Below are 14,798 nucleotides of genomic sequence, written 5' to 3'. Positions count from 1 at the left end.
AAATATGAACTGCAGCCCGATTGTCACAATAGAGCTTCATTAGAGTGTTGAAGCAAGCCTCTCCTTAGCCACACTAATTCACAAGCGGTGTGCGCCATAGCCCTATATTTTGCTTCTGCACTACTTGCCACAACCGTCTGCTTCTTACTTTTCCATGTCACCAAGTTACCTCTCAGGAAAGTGCAATAGCCTGTGGTAGACCGCCTATCAGACATAGAACCGGCCTAGTCAGCATCAGAATACCCTTCTATTTCAAGTTTGCCGCCACTCTTGTATATCAGACCACGATCCGGAGCCCCTTTTAAATACCTCACAATTATTAGAGTTGCATTCCAACGAGGAATCAGAGGTTTTTGCATGAACTGGCTTACCACACTAACCGCAAACGAAATGTCTGGTCTAGTAATGGTTAGGTAGTTCAATTTACCCACAAGTCGTCGATATCTGCCAGGGTCTTCAAACACTTCACGTATATCACTGCTTAGCCTGGTATTTGTGTCCATAGGTGTTTCAGTTGGTTTAGCACCCAACAAGCATGTTTCTTCCAGCAAATCAAGCACATATTTCCTCTGGCACAGATTAATACCATACTTGGATCTTGCTACCTCTATCCCCAAGAAATATTTCAGTTTACCCAGATCCTTTGTCTGAAAATGATCCTGCAGATAAGTCTTCAGCCTGTCAATACCCATGTTATCATTCCCAGGAATAACAATATCATCTACATACAACACCAACAATATTTTTCCTCCCGGAGAGTCGTGACTAAATACAAAATGATCAACTTTGCACTGTTTCATACCAAACTTCTTTACTACCTCACTGAACCTACCAAACCATGCTCGAGGAGACTGTTTAAGCCCATATATAGCCTTCCTTAATCGGCACGCCTTACCATCCTCCCCCTGAGCAACAAACCCTAGAGGTTGCTCCATGTAGACCTCTTCGAGTAAATCACCATGCAAAAAGGCATTCTTGATATCAAGCTGATATAGCGGCCAATCATACATGGCTGCAAGAGATATCACAACACGAACTGACCCTATCTTAGCAACCGGTAAGAAGGTCTCTATGTAGTCAATACCATAGGTTTGGGAGTACCCTTTTGCAACCAATCGCGCTTTTAGGCGTTCAACACTACCATCAGGCAGATACTTAACCGTATAAACCCATTTACAACCAACAGCTTGCTTCCCAGGAGGAAGAGCAGTGAGGTCCCAAGTATGATTATGATGAAGGGCAGAGAGTTCTTCTTCCATTGCTTGGCACTACCCTGGAGAGGCAAGGGGAAGTGGAAGAGGAGGTGATGAGGAGGATGAAGCATCACCAGACCCCAAAAAGAATGGAGTGGACTCAAAGAAAGTGACATCAACACACACAAAGGACCTTCGAGAACTAGGATGGTAACACCTATACCCTTTCTGGGTCCGAGAATAGCCAAGGAAGATGCACTCAAGAGAACAAGCATCGAACTTGTCATTCCCGGGACCCAGATTATGGACGAAGCAGACACACCCAAATACCCTAAGCGTAAGAGGAAGCGGAGACAAAGCGGGAAACAAGACCATAAACGAAGAATGACCATCAAGGATGAACGTGGGCATCCGATTAATCAGGAAACAAGAGGTAAGCACTGCATCACTCCAAAAAGGTTTGGGAACATGCATGTGATGCATTAGGGATCCTGCTGTTTCAAGGAGATGGCGATTCTTTCTCTCAGCCACCCATTTGTTGTGGGGTGTAGGTACACGAGGTCTGATGTATAATGTCGTGTTGGTCCAGGTATTCTTGAAATGATGACGATAAATATTCACGGGCATTATCGGAACGGAAAACTTTGATGTGGGTACCAAATTGATTACGAATCTCAGCATAAAATTTCTGAAAGATGGTAAACAATTCACTTCTTTCTTTCATTAGATAGAGCCACGTCATCCTTGAAAAATCATCTACAAAAATGACAAAATATTTGTATCCATTATATGACATCACTTTATAAGGACCCCAAACATCTGAATGAATTAACAAAAAAGGACTCGACACACGGTTATCAACCCTAGAACTAAAGGGAACACGATGGTGTTTCCCAAACTGACACGACTCAAAATCCAAAACAGAAAGTTGACTCAAAGGCGGAACCAAAGACTTCAAAACTTTTAGCGACAGATGACAAAATCGGCAGTGCCACTTGAGAGAAAGGGATGACTGGAGAACTGTTGAAGTTCTACCACCACCGTCAAGATAATACAGTCCACCAGCTTCATGCCCTTCACCAATCTTCATCCCTGTCTTGAGATCCTGAAAAACACACATAAAAGGATAAAAAGTAATGGAGCAGTTAAGTGATTTGGCCAGCTTACTAGCAGACATAAGATTAAAAGGCAATTTATGAACATACAAAACTGAGAGGGATACAGGGTCTAGGTCAACATTACCAACACCACAAAATGAGAATGTGGAACCATTAGCAAGGGTGACAGATTGTAATGTTGAGCAATGAGATAAGGAAGAAAACACACCTGGAGTTCCAGTCATGTGATCGGAGGCTCCAGAGTCTATGATCCAGGGATTGGGTGTGGATGCCAGACAAGCCATACCTGAGTGAGCGAAAGTCGCCGAGTTCTGTTGTGATTGGATAAACCTCTCATATTCATCACGGGAAAAACTCACCATCTCCTTCACAGGACCATTTGTGGATGTAGGAGGTATCTGATCAGATGAATGATTCTCCTGTCTAAAGCTGGAACTAGAATCACTGGTCGCGGCATGATTGGCCCAGGTTGAGGGTGGACCATGTAGATCATAACAATAGTTAATGGCCATCCATACCACAATGAGTGCACTTCCTCGGGCCTGAGACACACCCTTTACCATGGGCTCCCCCTGAATCTCTGCCCCCAGTACGACCACCACCACGATTATAAGTAGGCCCACCATTGTCACTTCAGCCATACACAAAACCATTACTACCACCACGGCCAAACTGGGCTCCCTGAGCTCGACCTCTAGCACCACGGCCTTTCGATACAGCAAAGGCAGATCTATCTGAGATATTAGAGTTCTCAGTAGATCCGATAGAAATAATCCGGAGTCGAGCAAATACATCTTCTAAGGAGGGGAGAGCTGATCCTTCTAATATCTGAGCCCGTACTGGTTCATATTCAGACTTCAGTTCCACCAAAAATCTAGTCACATCAAGTTGTTCTCTCTGCTGTTGCTGGATCTTGACATCAGAAGTGAGAGGTTGATAGACATTCAACTCATTACGTATGTTTCTCATGCTGGCATAGTACTCCTCAAGACTCTGATTGGCCTGTTGCAGATTAAAGTACTCTTTATACAACTGATACACTCTGGTTGTATTGTCCTAACCCGAATACAATTTCTTCGCATGGTCACACACATCCTTGGTAGTGTCAAGGAACATGAAGTTTACACTAATCCTGGGTTCCATACTATTCCACAACCATGTGATGATCTGAGCATCCTCTTGCTCCCAGTCTTCGTACTCGTGAGAGTCAGTGGAGGGTTTCTCCTCTCTTTTGTGTTTTACCTTCTTTTTTGCCTTCAGAAAGACTTCAACGGATTTAGCCCAAGGCACATAATTCTCTCCATTTAGTTTAATGGAGGTCATCTGAACATTCGGGTAGTCTGTAGGCACCATCACATTAGGTTTACAATCACTGTTATCTCCCATTTTGTTATCACCGATTCTGCACACTTGTTGAATTCTATTACCATTGAATTTTGCACATGCACACAACTAGATCACACTCATCACACTGATTTCAGCACTTGTTGCTGAAAAGTGTGCTCTTTACACCACAAACCCTACCCCTACGGCTACCTGAAAACTCACCACTATATGATCACAACTCTTCCTTTGAAATACACAAAAACCAGCATAAAACCTAGCACACTACTGTCTGAAACCCTAGCATATGGTTTGAAACACACTTCCTATTTGATCCATAACAGATATCATGCACAAAAATCTCTTACCTTATCATTGAAGGAACAACCACACGAGCAGGAAATCAGTCCACACAAGACAGCCACTGCACCACATAGATCGGCCCTCTATTCTTCATCGATTAGGGGAGGGCGATCTTAGAAACCACAGCAACCGACCACACAAGACCTAACTGGAGGCATAAAAACCTCCAAGGGAAGAGGGCGATCACTCCTTTTCAGCCCTTTCCCTTATCTCCAGTCGAATGCAAAAAAATCAAGAGAAACCCTAGATAGGATGCGTAGAGAATAGAAATCTAGGCAGATTCAAGTGGCTCTGATACCATGTTATGATTCGGCCTGCCTTGGAAGAAAGAGAGAGAGAGAAAGGAGAAAATCTGGATCGAACAGGAAGTCTCAAGTCAATTCTCCCAGTCGGCTAGATAGTACTTTTATTATTAAAAATAATTGAAAAGACATATGTGCCCTTATTTAAGTAAGGAGCATTGGTTCTAACACAACATTACAAATCAGCAACATTAATCTAGGTATAAAGACAGAAATACCCCTACGCTAACAAACTTCAAATTACTAACCCAAACCAAGTTATCACCTTCACAAAAAAGAATAGTGCCATCGAAAATTGCAAGTGTGTTATTGGCACTCTAACCCTTCCCACTCTCCAACCTCCTACAAGAAATCTAGAGTCTACTTTTAGAACTAGTTTGCTCAAGACATCTGCAACTAAGGTAAATCAGAAGGGGGATATGGGGTCACCCTATCTAATTCCACTCCTAACTCCAAAGAAATTCACACCATTCAATTTAGTAGGATTGAGTAATGACAAGTTTGAAGACAACCCCAAATCCATTTGCACCAACTCTCCCTAAAACCAAAGTAAGTCAAAACCTCCAACAGAAAAGACCAACTCTCCCCAAATCCATTTGCCATTGAACATATAATATATATTAAAAAAATTACTATTAATATTTAAATATTGTGATTATATTAAAAGAAATGTTTTAAAACGTGGAGGCACGATATGAGGCATTCCACCACCTAGAGGCATGAGGTGTAGTTCAAAACGTAAGAAGCATAAGCCTCCTGAACAAAAGGAGGCATAAACTCCTTAAGAGAAGGGGGTCAAGAGGAAGAAGGAAGAGGAAGGGGAGGAGGAAGAAGAAGAAAGGGGATCTCATTTTTTCTTTATTTTTAATAAAAATCTTTTATATTAAGAAGAATAAAGATGCACAAAACTTAGTTGAAAGGGGGGTCTTGTCGAAGCAAAGGCGAGCAAGCTGGAGCAAGACCCCCCCCCCCTTAACACAAAAAACAAACAAACAAACAAACAAACAAATTGGGCTGCATTGAAAAGGGGGGCGGGGAGGTCAGGGGGGGTGCGAAGGCCCCCAGCTAAAGGGGCTAGGAGAAAACCACTTTCTTTCCCCTTATCTTTTCTTCCCTTCCCTTTCCTTTTCTCTTTTTTTTTTCTTCTCTTTCTTTTTCTTTCCCTTCCCTTTCTTTTATTTTCCTTTCCTTTCCTTTTTTTTTCTTTTTTTTTTCAGCCTTTTTATATGAGGTTTGCATGAGGCATACGCCTGAAAGGTGTCAACACCTCTAGCATACGCTTCGGGGAATTTTGGGAGCACCTCGCCTAGAGGCACGCCTTTAGGCATACACCTCCCATGTCTTTTAAAACACTGATTAAAAGAAACCTATCTTTGTCATTTAGAATATTTCCCAAGTATATACCTACTCAATGAAAAGAGTATAAAATCGTACCTTTGTTCAAGCAGGTTAAATCCTTTAGAAGAGAAGAAGACAGCTGGCTCTTTAATGATCCCATGTGATGCCTTGCAACTTAGTATTCTATCAAAAGAAATGCAATTGTAGTAAGCTATAGAACCCAAACTAATTGACACCTCTAGTCAATAGAGGATATTTTAAAATAAAAAATAAGAAAAAATAAGTAAAAGAAAAAAGATTGATATGAGAGGAATTAAAATAGGTAAGGATTAACGGGTCTTAATAGCTGAAAATTAGTGCAGTAAGATTAATAGATCACAAAGTGAATATTTGATCATCCCAATAATAATATAATCATATTGACAACTTAGTAAAATTAGAAGCAAACCTAAGTAGTAATTTTCTTGTTTCAATCCAATCTCAGCATACTATTTCCATAGTAAACAGAAATGCAAATGCTTACTGTTCCAATCTTGACCTATTCTAAAATAAAATAAAAAGTTGCAAGGAAATGATAGGGGGCGGCGTTTTTTACCTGCATGAGGATTTTAGGAGGCAATAATTGATGCCCCTTGAGGCCTTGAAGCCAATAGGAGAGGCCATATGTTGCAACCCTAGGGATTGGAGCCACCCATGCCATGGTCACTGGCGGGCCCATTCATGTGGTGTTGTGAGAGGCATTGTAGAGCCAATTCACTTGTTATGAAATACCATTGCAAAGGGAAGCAAAGCAAAATGTTAGAAAACAGTTGCAAACAATATTTACAATTAAGGCTCAGTTTGGAAAGAGTAATAGAAATATGTACAGTACAAATGCATACAAAGTATTACAAAATACAAGGTTTACACTCTACATATTTGTATGTGTACTCCTTCCAAACTGAGCCTAAGGGGAAAACAAAGCAAAATATTAGAAAATAGTTGCAATCACAGACAAAGAAAGAGTACAAACATTTTCAAACAATGCATAATGTTAAAAATGAAAGAAATAAAGGTGGATCATCATTGCTGAAGAGGCAAATCCATAGTATGTCCTCCAAACAGAATGGAGGTACCCCTGTGAAAACTGAAAAGAAGATGAGATGTAATCTTTAATGCTAAAATAAATGAGAAGAAATGTTCATAACAATAACAATACTAATGGGAAGAGGGGGTCATTTTTGTACTTTCAAAATGGAAATCCCACTCGTGTGATAACTGAGAATAGAGAACCTTGCGAGAGGAATGTGGTAAGAGACCCCTCACCACCCCTCATTCCTCTTTCTATTATATATATATAGATTGTATGGTTGATGTGAGTCACATTTAGAGCAGCTGAAACTGAAGAGTAAAATGACATCTAATAAAACATATCAAAATAGGATATGAATTACTATTAATGCAAATGCAAGGTCAGGTGGCACCTCAGCAATGTTTTCTTGAGAACCCCACAACATGGATTTATTAATTTAGAGAAAATAAAGGAAGAAAAATTATTAATTAAAAACTTTAATTCTAGAATTATGAACACACACATCAAGAACCCCACAACAGGGATTTATTAATTAGAGAAAAAAAGGCAAAGAAAATTATTAATTAAAAACTTTAACACTAAAATTAATATTTTAAACACACATATCAAGCAAACCATAGAATAATTCCTCGGAAAGGGGATTCCACAAGAGATGAGCTGGAGACAGTCATGTTTGGCCTACAAAAAGCTGTGGAGTTAGGCATTCAAAAATTGATAATTGAAGGTGATTGTAAAGTAATCCTAAGCTGATTGAGAAAACAGGAAAAGAGCCCTTGGTGATTCAGAAATGAGATCAAAAAGTTCAGAAGACTGTCAAAAGATATGCAAATAATAGTTCAGTGGATTCCGAGATCAGTCAACAGCCTGGCAGATCAATTAGCAAAACAAGGGTCTAGAAGAGAACAGGTTTTTTGGGCATAGTTGTAATATTAAAAGCAAACTCCCAGGATTTTTGCTTTTTTTTTTTTGTTTTGTAGGGGTAGCTGAGGTTGCCCACTGATGTAAATTCTTTTTATATCTTAATAAAAGAGTGTCCGGTTTTTACTGATAAACAAAACCATAAAATAATTCCTACATTTGCATTCTAAGGATAGATCACAACTATAACTCTATTTATGACATCTTTCACAGAATCAGATTCATTGCTTCCAGATTCCTCCACCACTTCCATCTTCCTGCCAGATAATTTACTTCTAAAATTGAAACTGAAACAAAGACACTACCTCTGAAAGTGAACCTTTCTTTCTCCTTTTCTCATTTCAACTGAGTCATTTTCAATGGCTTCATGCTTTCTCCTAATCTAGGCTCCAATTAATACGTGTATATCAGTCTAAAAGAAGCTTCTGAAATGAATTTACTAAAAAGGATCTCATGAGATTGATTCCTTGGGGATAATTCCCTTGCACAGAGCGTTCCATCACTTTTATGCCCTTGTCTGAAGGAGGGGTTTGAATTTCTGGTGTATCTTTTCCACTCATAATATAATTTGCAAAACAAATTATGATAGAGAGATTCAAAGAAAAAATTGAAAGCAAAATACACAAATTAAATAAATAAATTTGGAAAAATTGCAATCTCATTGTATGAGGTTTGTTAGAGTCGGCTGTAGAAGGGTAGTATAGGCTTTTTATGTTAAGTTATATGTTAATTGTACTGATGAGTAGATATTAAGTTAGCTAATGTGGCTCTCACTTAAGTGAGGGCATAAGAGTAATTCTTGTTTATTTAGAAAAGTATAAATAAAGGCTGGCCGACTAGAGAAGTAGATTTTCTCTCTAGTTCAACTGAAACAGTTCTTCTTCTCCTTCTTCTTCTCATTCTTCTTATCTGAAATCATAGGGACACCATATCTGAATTTTATCATGGTATAAGAGCCATGATAATCAGTTCAGACCAGTGTCCTTTGTTCAGTTCTGCGAATACTCTCCAAGGGTTTTGCAGAATTCTCAATGATAGTTAGGAGTTTCCCAGAAAGAAAAAAAAAAGGACTGGCCGCTTTCTCCTTCTTGGGGTTTTCATGCCTCCAATGAGTGCAGTTGTTGTGGTTTTGTATGGTTGGTAGAAAACCCTCTACTCGGCAGTTCGAGGAGGGCTGGTTTTGTGAGGATGGTGACAGTGCAGATTAGGTGAAACACGTACATGATTTCTGAATCAAATTGTGTTGTGTAGCAGTAAAAAAAAAAATTGATATGTTGCAGAACTAAATGTCCTATTCGTGAGGTGTATTGTGAGGGTTTATGGTGCTGACAGTGGACAGCAGCAGTAGTGTTGTTGCTCCCAATGGTGAAGAATTGTGAGTGCTGTTGCTGAAACCTATGATAGTAGGAACCCTAGTATTCAGTCGTTAGTGTGTAGTGTGGTGACCAATTAGTGCAATAGAGTGACAACCTAGTGGTAGAATTTCTCCCCTTTTTCCCTTGTGCAGTCATGGGAGACAGCAGTGAATGCAAATTGTAATCATTCATGGAGAGAGAGAGACGAGAGAGAGAAAGAGAAGAGGAAGATACGATTGAGAGAAAAAGATAAACCTACTTCTGGTTGCCGCCAGTTCATTATTTATATTAACTTAATATAAAAAGAATGGAAATTACAAGGATGCCCCTGGCAGCACTCCCTAGAAACAAACTAATAAGAAAGAAAGAAAATAACTAACTGACAGCATCTTAAGAGGACAACCCACTAACAGCAACTATAAAATAACAATTAAATAATCCTCACAACACCCCCTCAAATTGGGCTGAATATGTCTATCATGCCCAGCTTGTCACATGACTCATTGTGCCGTGAGTATGGAAGTCCTTTTGTGAGGACATCAGCAAGTTGTTCCTTGGAGTTGACATAAGGGATGCAGATTTCCCTTTTTTCCAATTTCTCCCTTATGATGTGTTTGTCCACCTCAATGTGCTTGGTCCTCTCATGTAGGACAGGGTTGCTGGCGATGTTTATGGCTGCCTTGTTGTCACAGTAAAGAGACATAGGATTATGAATAACAACTCCAAGCTCCCCTAGAAGATTCTTTAGGCAAAGGATTTCAGCCACCCCATGTGCCATAGCTCTATATTTAGCTTCAACACTTGACCTTGTTACCACACTTTGTTTCTTGCTTTTCCAGGTCACTAGGTTTCCTCCCACAAATGTGCAATACCCACTCGTGGACTTTCTCATCCACAGCACCTGCCCAATCAGCATCTGTAAAGACTTCCACCTTTAAGTGATTATGTTTACTAAATAGTAGACCTGTTCCGGGATACATTGTCAAATATCTAAGAACTCTCTCTGCTACCTCCATGTGTGGTTTCTTAGGAGAGTGCACAAATTGGCTTAGAACCCCAACTAAATAGGCAATGTCTGGACAGGTCATGGACAAATAAATCAGTTTTCCCACTAACCTTTGGAATGTTTCACATCTTTCAAAGGTTCACCATCACAGTCACCCAACTTGTGGTCAACATCCACGGGAGTATCTGCTAGCGTTGCACTTAATTTGCCTGTGTCCTGTAATAGATCAAGGGTATATTTCCTTTGAGAAATGAAAATACCCTTTTCTGAGTGGGCGACTTCAATTCCAAGGAAATACTTCAGGGGACCTAAATCTTTCACTTCAAATTTAGATGCAAGGAATTGTTTCAATTTTTGTATTTCTGAACTCCAACTTCCTGTAATGATGATATCATCCACATACACTATCAATACAACAACCTGTTCCTGACATCTCTTCACAAAGAGAATATGATCAAACTGACATTGTTTGAAACCCATCTGCTGAACTGGTAGGTGAAACTTACTGAACCAAGCTCTAAGAAATTGTTTTAAACCATAAAGAGACTTTCTCAGCTTGCACACCTTATTTTTACTTCCTTGGCACAGAATCTAGGGGGTTGAACCATGTATACTTCCTCCTCTAAGTCACCATTCAAAAAAGCATTTTTTTTTATATCCAATTGATGCAATTCCCAATCAAAATTAGCAGCTAATGACAGGAGAACCCTAATTGAGTTCATCTTAGCTACTGGAGCAAAAGTCTCATCATAGTCAACCCCATACACTTGAGTGTACCCTTTGGCTACTAATCTTGCTTTGTACCTTTCAATTGTTCTGCCTGCCTTGTGTTTAATTGTAAACACCCACTTACACCCCACGGGGTCTTTCCCCTTTGGAAGATCCACCAATTCCCAAGTTTGATTTTTATGAAGAGCATTAATCTCCTCCTTCATGGCATCTGTCCATTCAGGGCATTTTAAGGCTTCTGCAACATTTCTGGGAACAATGATGCAATCAACTACAGATAGAAAGGCTCAGTATGAGGGGGAAATGTGATCATAGGAGACAAACTAGGTAATGGGGTGTTTGGTAGTGCATGACCTGACTCCCTTTCTTTGAGCAATAGGAATGTCAAGGTCATCCACAGTAGAAGTAAAGGTATCAATAGGTGCAACAGGGATTGGACTTACCTCCTGGGAGTCTAACGGCATCGGTTGCTCAATGTTTGGCTGTTCCACATCTCTATCACATTGCTGATCTCTACGACGTGTACGTTAGAAGACATGAAAGGGAGTAAGGTCCGGAATAGAAGGAAGAGAGACTTGGCGGACCTGAACCTGCTTCTCCTCTTCCACACTACTACTCTCCCCCTGAGGAGAAGCAGGGAAGAATGGCTCAGACTCAAAGAAAGACACATCCATATACACAAAGAACTTATGACTAACGGGATCAAAGCACCGATACCCTTTTTGAGAGGAGGGATACCCCAGAAAGATACAAGGAATGGACCGAGGGTCTAACTTACCTCAAGACGAAGACAAATCATGGACAAAGGAGGTGTCTGTTTGGAGGGCATGCGATTGATGACACAAGAAGCCACAAGTATAGCATCCATCCAAAACCCTTTTGGAACATTCATGTGTAACATCATCTCGCGAGCTTCCTCAAAAGGTGTCTGTTTTTTCTTTCTACAACACCATTTTGTTGTGGTGTTCTGGCGCATGAGCTCCTATGAATAGATCCGTGGGAAGCAAAGAACTCATTGAGCTCACCATGGAAGTATTCTTTTGCATTGTTGGATTGGAAGATCTGTATTTCAACATGGAACTGCATAAATACCATCCTCTAGATGTCTTTCACAATCTTTCAAACTTCATCTCTACTAAGCATAGGGAATACCCATGTATAGCGAGAGTAGTCATCGATCAATGTGATAAAGTACTTATATCCGCCCTCAGAGATTACAGTAGTAGGCCCCCATACATCAGAATACACAACATGAAAAGGAACACTTGATCTTTTATTATTTGAGTGAAAAGTTGTTCTACATTGTTTGCTCAACTGACATGTTTGACACTGGAACTCTGACACTGAACATGACTTAAATAAAACCGGAAACAAAGACTTTATTATTTCAAAAGAAACATGACCTAACTGAATATGCCACAAAAAAATTTGACTCTTAATTGACTGACTATGTGAATCTGAGGAAGACACCGAGAGACCAGCTTTGTTGTCGAGAATGTAGAGACCATCCACTAGGCTCCCTCTACCAATCGTCCTCCCAGAAGTTGGGTCCTGAAAAACACATGAGCCAGAAAAAATGGTTACACTACAGTTTAAAGAGTTTGTGATACTACTAATTGAAAGCAAATTTATAGGAAGTTGAGGGACATGCAATACACAATTCAGGTTAAGGCCATGGGGAAGAAATATTGATCCTTGGCCTGCAATGGAGGAGAATGAGCCATCTGCAAGCTTCACTTTATCCCTTCCTGACAAAAGGCTATAAGTCTGAAACAAGTTTGGCTTACCGGTCATGTGGTTAGAGGCCCCTGAGTCAATGATCCAAATGGAACCAGTGGGAATGACATGGAACGCAGAAGCCGTATTACCTGATGTAGATGCAAATGAAGTAGGAGTACCAGTGACTGAGCTATCCATCTGCTGCAAAGCCCTACCATAAGACTCCAAGTGGTCTCTGAAGGAATTCATTATATGTTCCTTGGGATCAGAATTATTAAGGTGGTCCCGGGTAGTACCGGCAACCTGAGTATCTTGGGTTGCCACATGTGCTACATTATGTGTTGTATTCATATTCTTCTGACCTTGCCCTTTACCCTGTTCTGGGTTCTTCACTACCCACTTGGGTTTCCCGTGAATGTCCCAACATGTGTCACGTGTATGCCGTGAGCGCCGACAATGGGTACAAAACAAATCGTCTTTATCATCAGCCTTCTTGGTGTCACTTTTCTTCCCCATGTTATTACTCATCACAGCCAAAGCAACTTGTTGCTCCCCCTCAACTGTAACCATCACACTCTGCCTACTTTCTTCCGATTGAACAAGGGAGTATACCTCGTGAACCGATGGAAACTCTTTGCTTCCTAGGATCTGAACTCTCAAAGGTTCATAGGCAAGGTTCAGTCCCAACATGAAGGCAAACACACACTGCTGAGAAACCAGCTTCTTGTAGGCCTTAGCATCGCCATCATGTTTCCACAGCCTGATAATGATCCAATTCTTTCCATATGGAAGTAAGGGCTGAATAATAGGAGGACAAACTACGATTTCCCTGTTTACAGGTTGAGGATTTAGCTTGCAACTGGTAAACCTTGGCATAATGCCTTTACTCAAAATAGGTAGTTTTGGCCTGTTCCTAGATCTCACTAGCGGTGTCTGCCCACATAAAGTTCTTCTTCACATCAGGCTCCATGGCTGCAAGGAGCCAAGACATCACCATACTGTTTTCTTGATCCCACCTATCATGTTCAACTGTTTCACTCTTGGGTTCTTTCACCCTTCCATTTATGTAACCAGCTTTTCCCCTTGCCGTTACATAAAGTTTTACACTTTTATCCCACTCCAGGTAGTTTAGACCATTTGGAGGGGTAATGGGCATGGGAAACATCATGTTTTCACCTCCCATCCTAGCTGTGCTGTGGATCAGTGTAACCCCCGATGAGGTTGAATCATAGTTTTCCATAGATTACTGTTGATACACAACAGCCACAAACAGAATACAGACCCTCAAGAAATTTACTTCTGGGATGTGGAAAAGACAACAAAAACTTGTTAAAATCAACTCTGTGATGGTTCAGTCATTAAACCAGACCGGTAAACAGTCCAACACCAGCCAAGGCAGACGTTAGAATAGTATACTATCAATCCGACTACAGCCCGTACAGTCTAACAATCCAGCATCCAAACGAATGTATAGAACCAAGGAATAAGGCCTTCACACCATTGGCCAAAAACAAAAAAACAAGAACACATACCCTGTCCAACACCTGTACGGAGGTGCCAACCAGAAACTGACTTCACAACATCAAACAGAAAAGAAGGGGAGTCTCTTTTTGCATCGCCCTTCTTCGACTAGGGTTTCCTTGATACTATGACCAAGGAAGAACCCAAACGAAGAGCCGCAAGTAGTCTGCTAGGGTTTCTCTGTCTCCATGTCCAAGAAATCAAAGAAGGAAAAGAGGACGAAGCAGGTTCAAATAGGAGAGACCCAAATTCTTTTATAGCCCAGAACCTGGCTCTGATACCATGTAATCATTCATGGAGGGAGAGAGATGAGAGAGAGAAAGAGAAGAGGAAGATACGATTGAGAGAAAAAGAAAAACCTACTTCTGGCTGCCGCCAGTTCATTATTTATATTAACTTAATATAAAAGGAATGGAAATTACAAGTATGCCCCTGGCGGCACTCCCTAGAAACAAACTAATAAGAAAGAAAGAAAATAACTAATTGACAGCATCTTAAGAGGCCAACCCACTAACAGCAACTATAAAATAACAATTAAATAATCCTCACAACACAAATCAAGTGTGATGGTCCCTTCTGATTATTTGAATGTGTAGATGACTTCTATAAAATTGAATGGTGAGAATTATGTGTGCTGGGCTAAATCTGTTGAAGTTTTTCTAAAAGCCAAGAAAAAAGGGAAGCATGTGAGGGAAGATAAACCCCCAATTGATTCTCAGGGATATGATGAGTAGGAGCAAGAGGATGCTCAAATTATGACATGGCTATGGAATAGTATGGAATCCAAAATCAGTGTGAACTTCATGTTTTTAGATACAGCCAAGGAGGTATGGGATCATGC

The 14,798-nt window shown here is 40.4% G+C and overlaps 1 protein-coding gene across 3 annotated transcripts in view; it reads right to left on the bottom strand.

Annotated features, from left to right (window-relative positions):
• Positions 1–14,798, bottom strand: part of LOC148847412 (uncharacterized) — a 58,378-nt gene that overhangs the window by 24,475 nt on the left and 19,105 nt on the right. For 2 of the 3 annotated variants that reach the window (XM_088952270.1, XM_088952269.1), the window contains exons 1-2: positions 6,233–13,780; positions 5,734–5,820 (exon numbers count right to left, since the gene is read on the bottom strand). In XM_088952270.1, coding sequence (XP_088808396.1) covers positions 11,837–13,312 — 1,476 coding nt within the window. In that variant the 5' untranslated portion in view covers positions 13,313–13,780 and the 3' untranslated portion in view covers positions 5,734–5,820; positions 6,233–11,836. Of the gene's footprint in view, positions 1–5,733; positions 5,821–6,232; positions 13,781–14,798 lie in introns of those variants that run through there. The other variant, XR_016101380.1, reaches the window with a different exon arrangement.

Source organism: Nelumbo lutea, chromosome 6 (assembly GCF_056320005.1).
Source record: "Nelumbo lutea isolate HS-2025 chromosome 6, American lotus-T2T, whole genome shotgun sequence".
In the NCBI taxonomy this organism is placed as follows: domain Eukaryota; kingdom Viridiplantae; phylum Streptophyta; class Magnoliopsida; order Proteales; family Nelumbonaceae; genus Nelumbo; species Nelumbo lutea.
The sequence above is the reverse complement of the archived record's forward strand: the minus strand, read 5'-3'. Positions and strand labels throughout refer to the sequence as shown.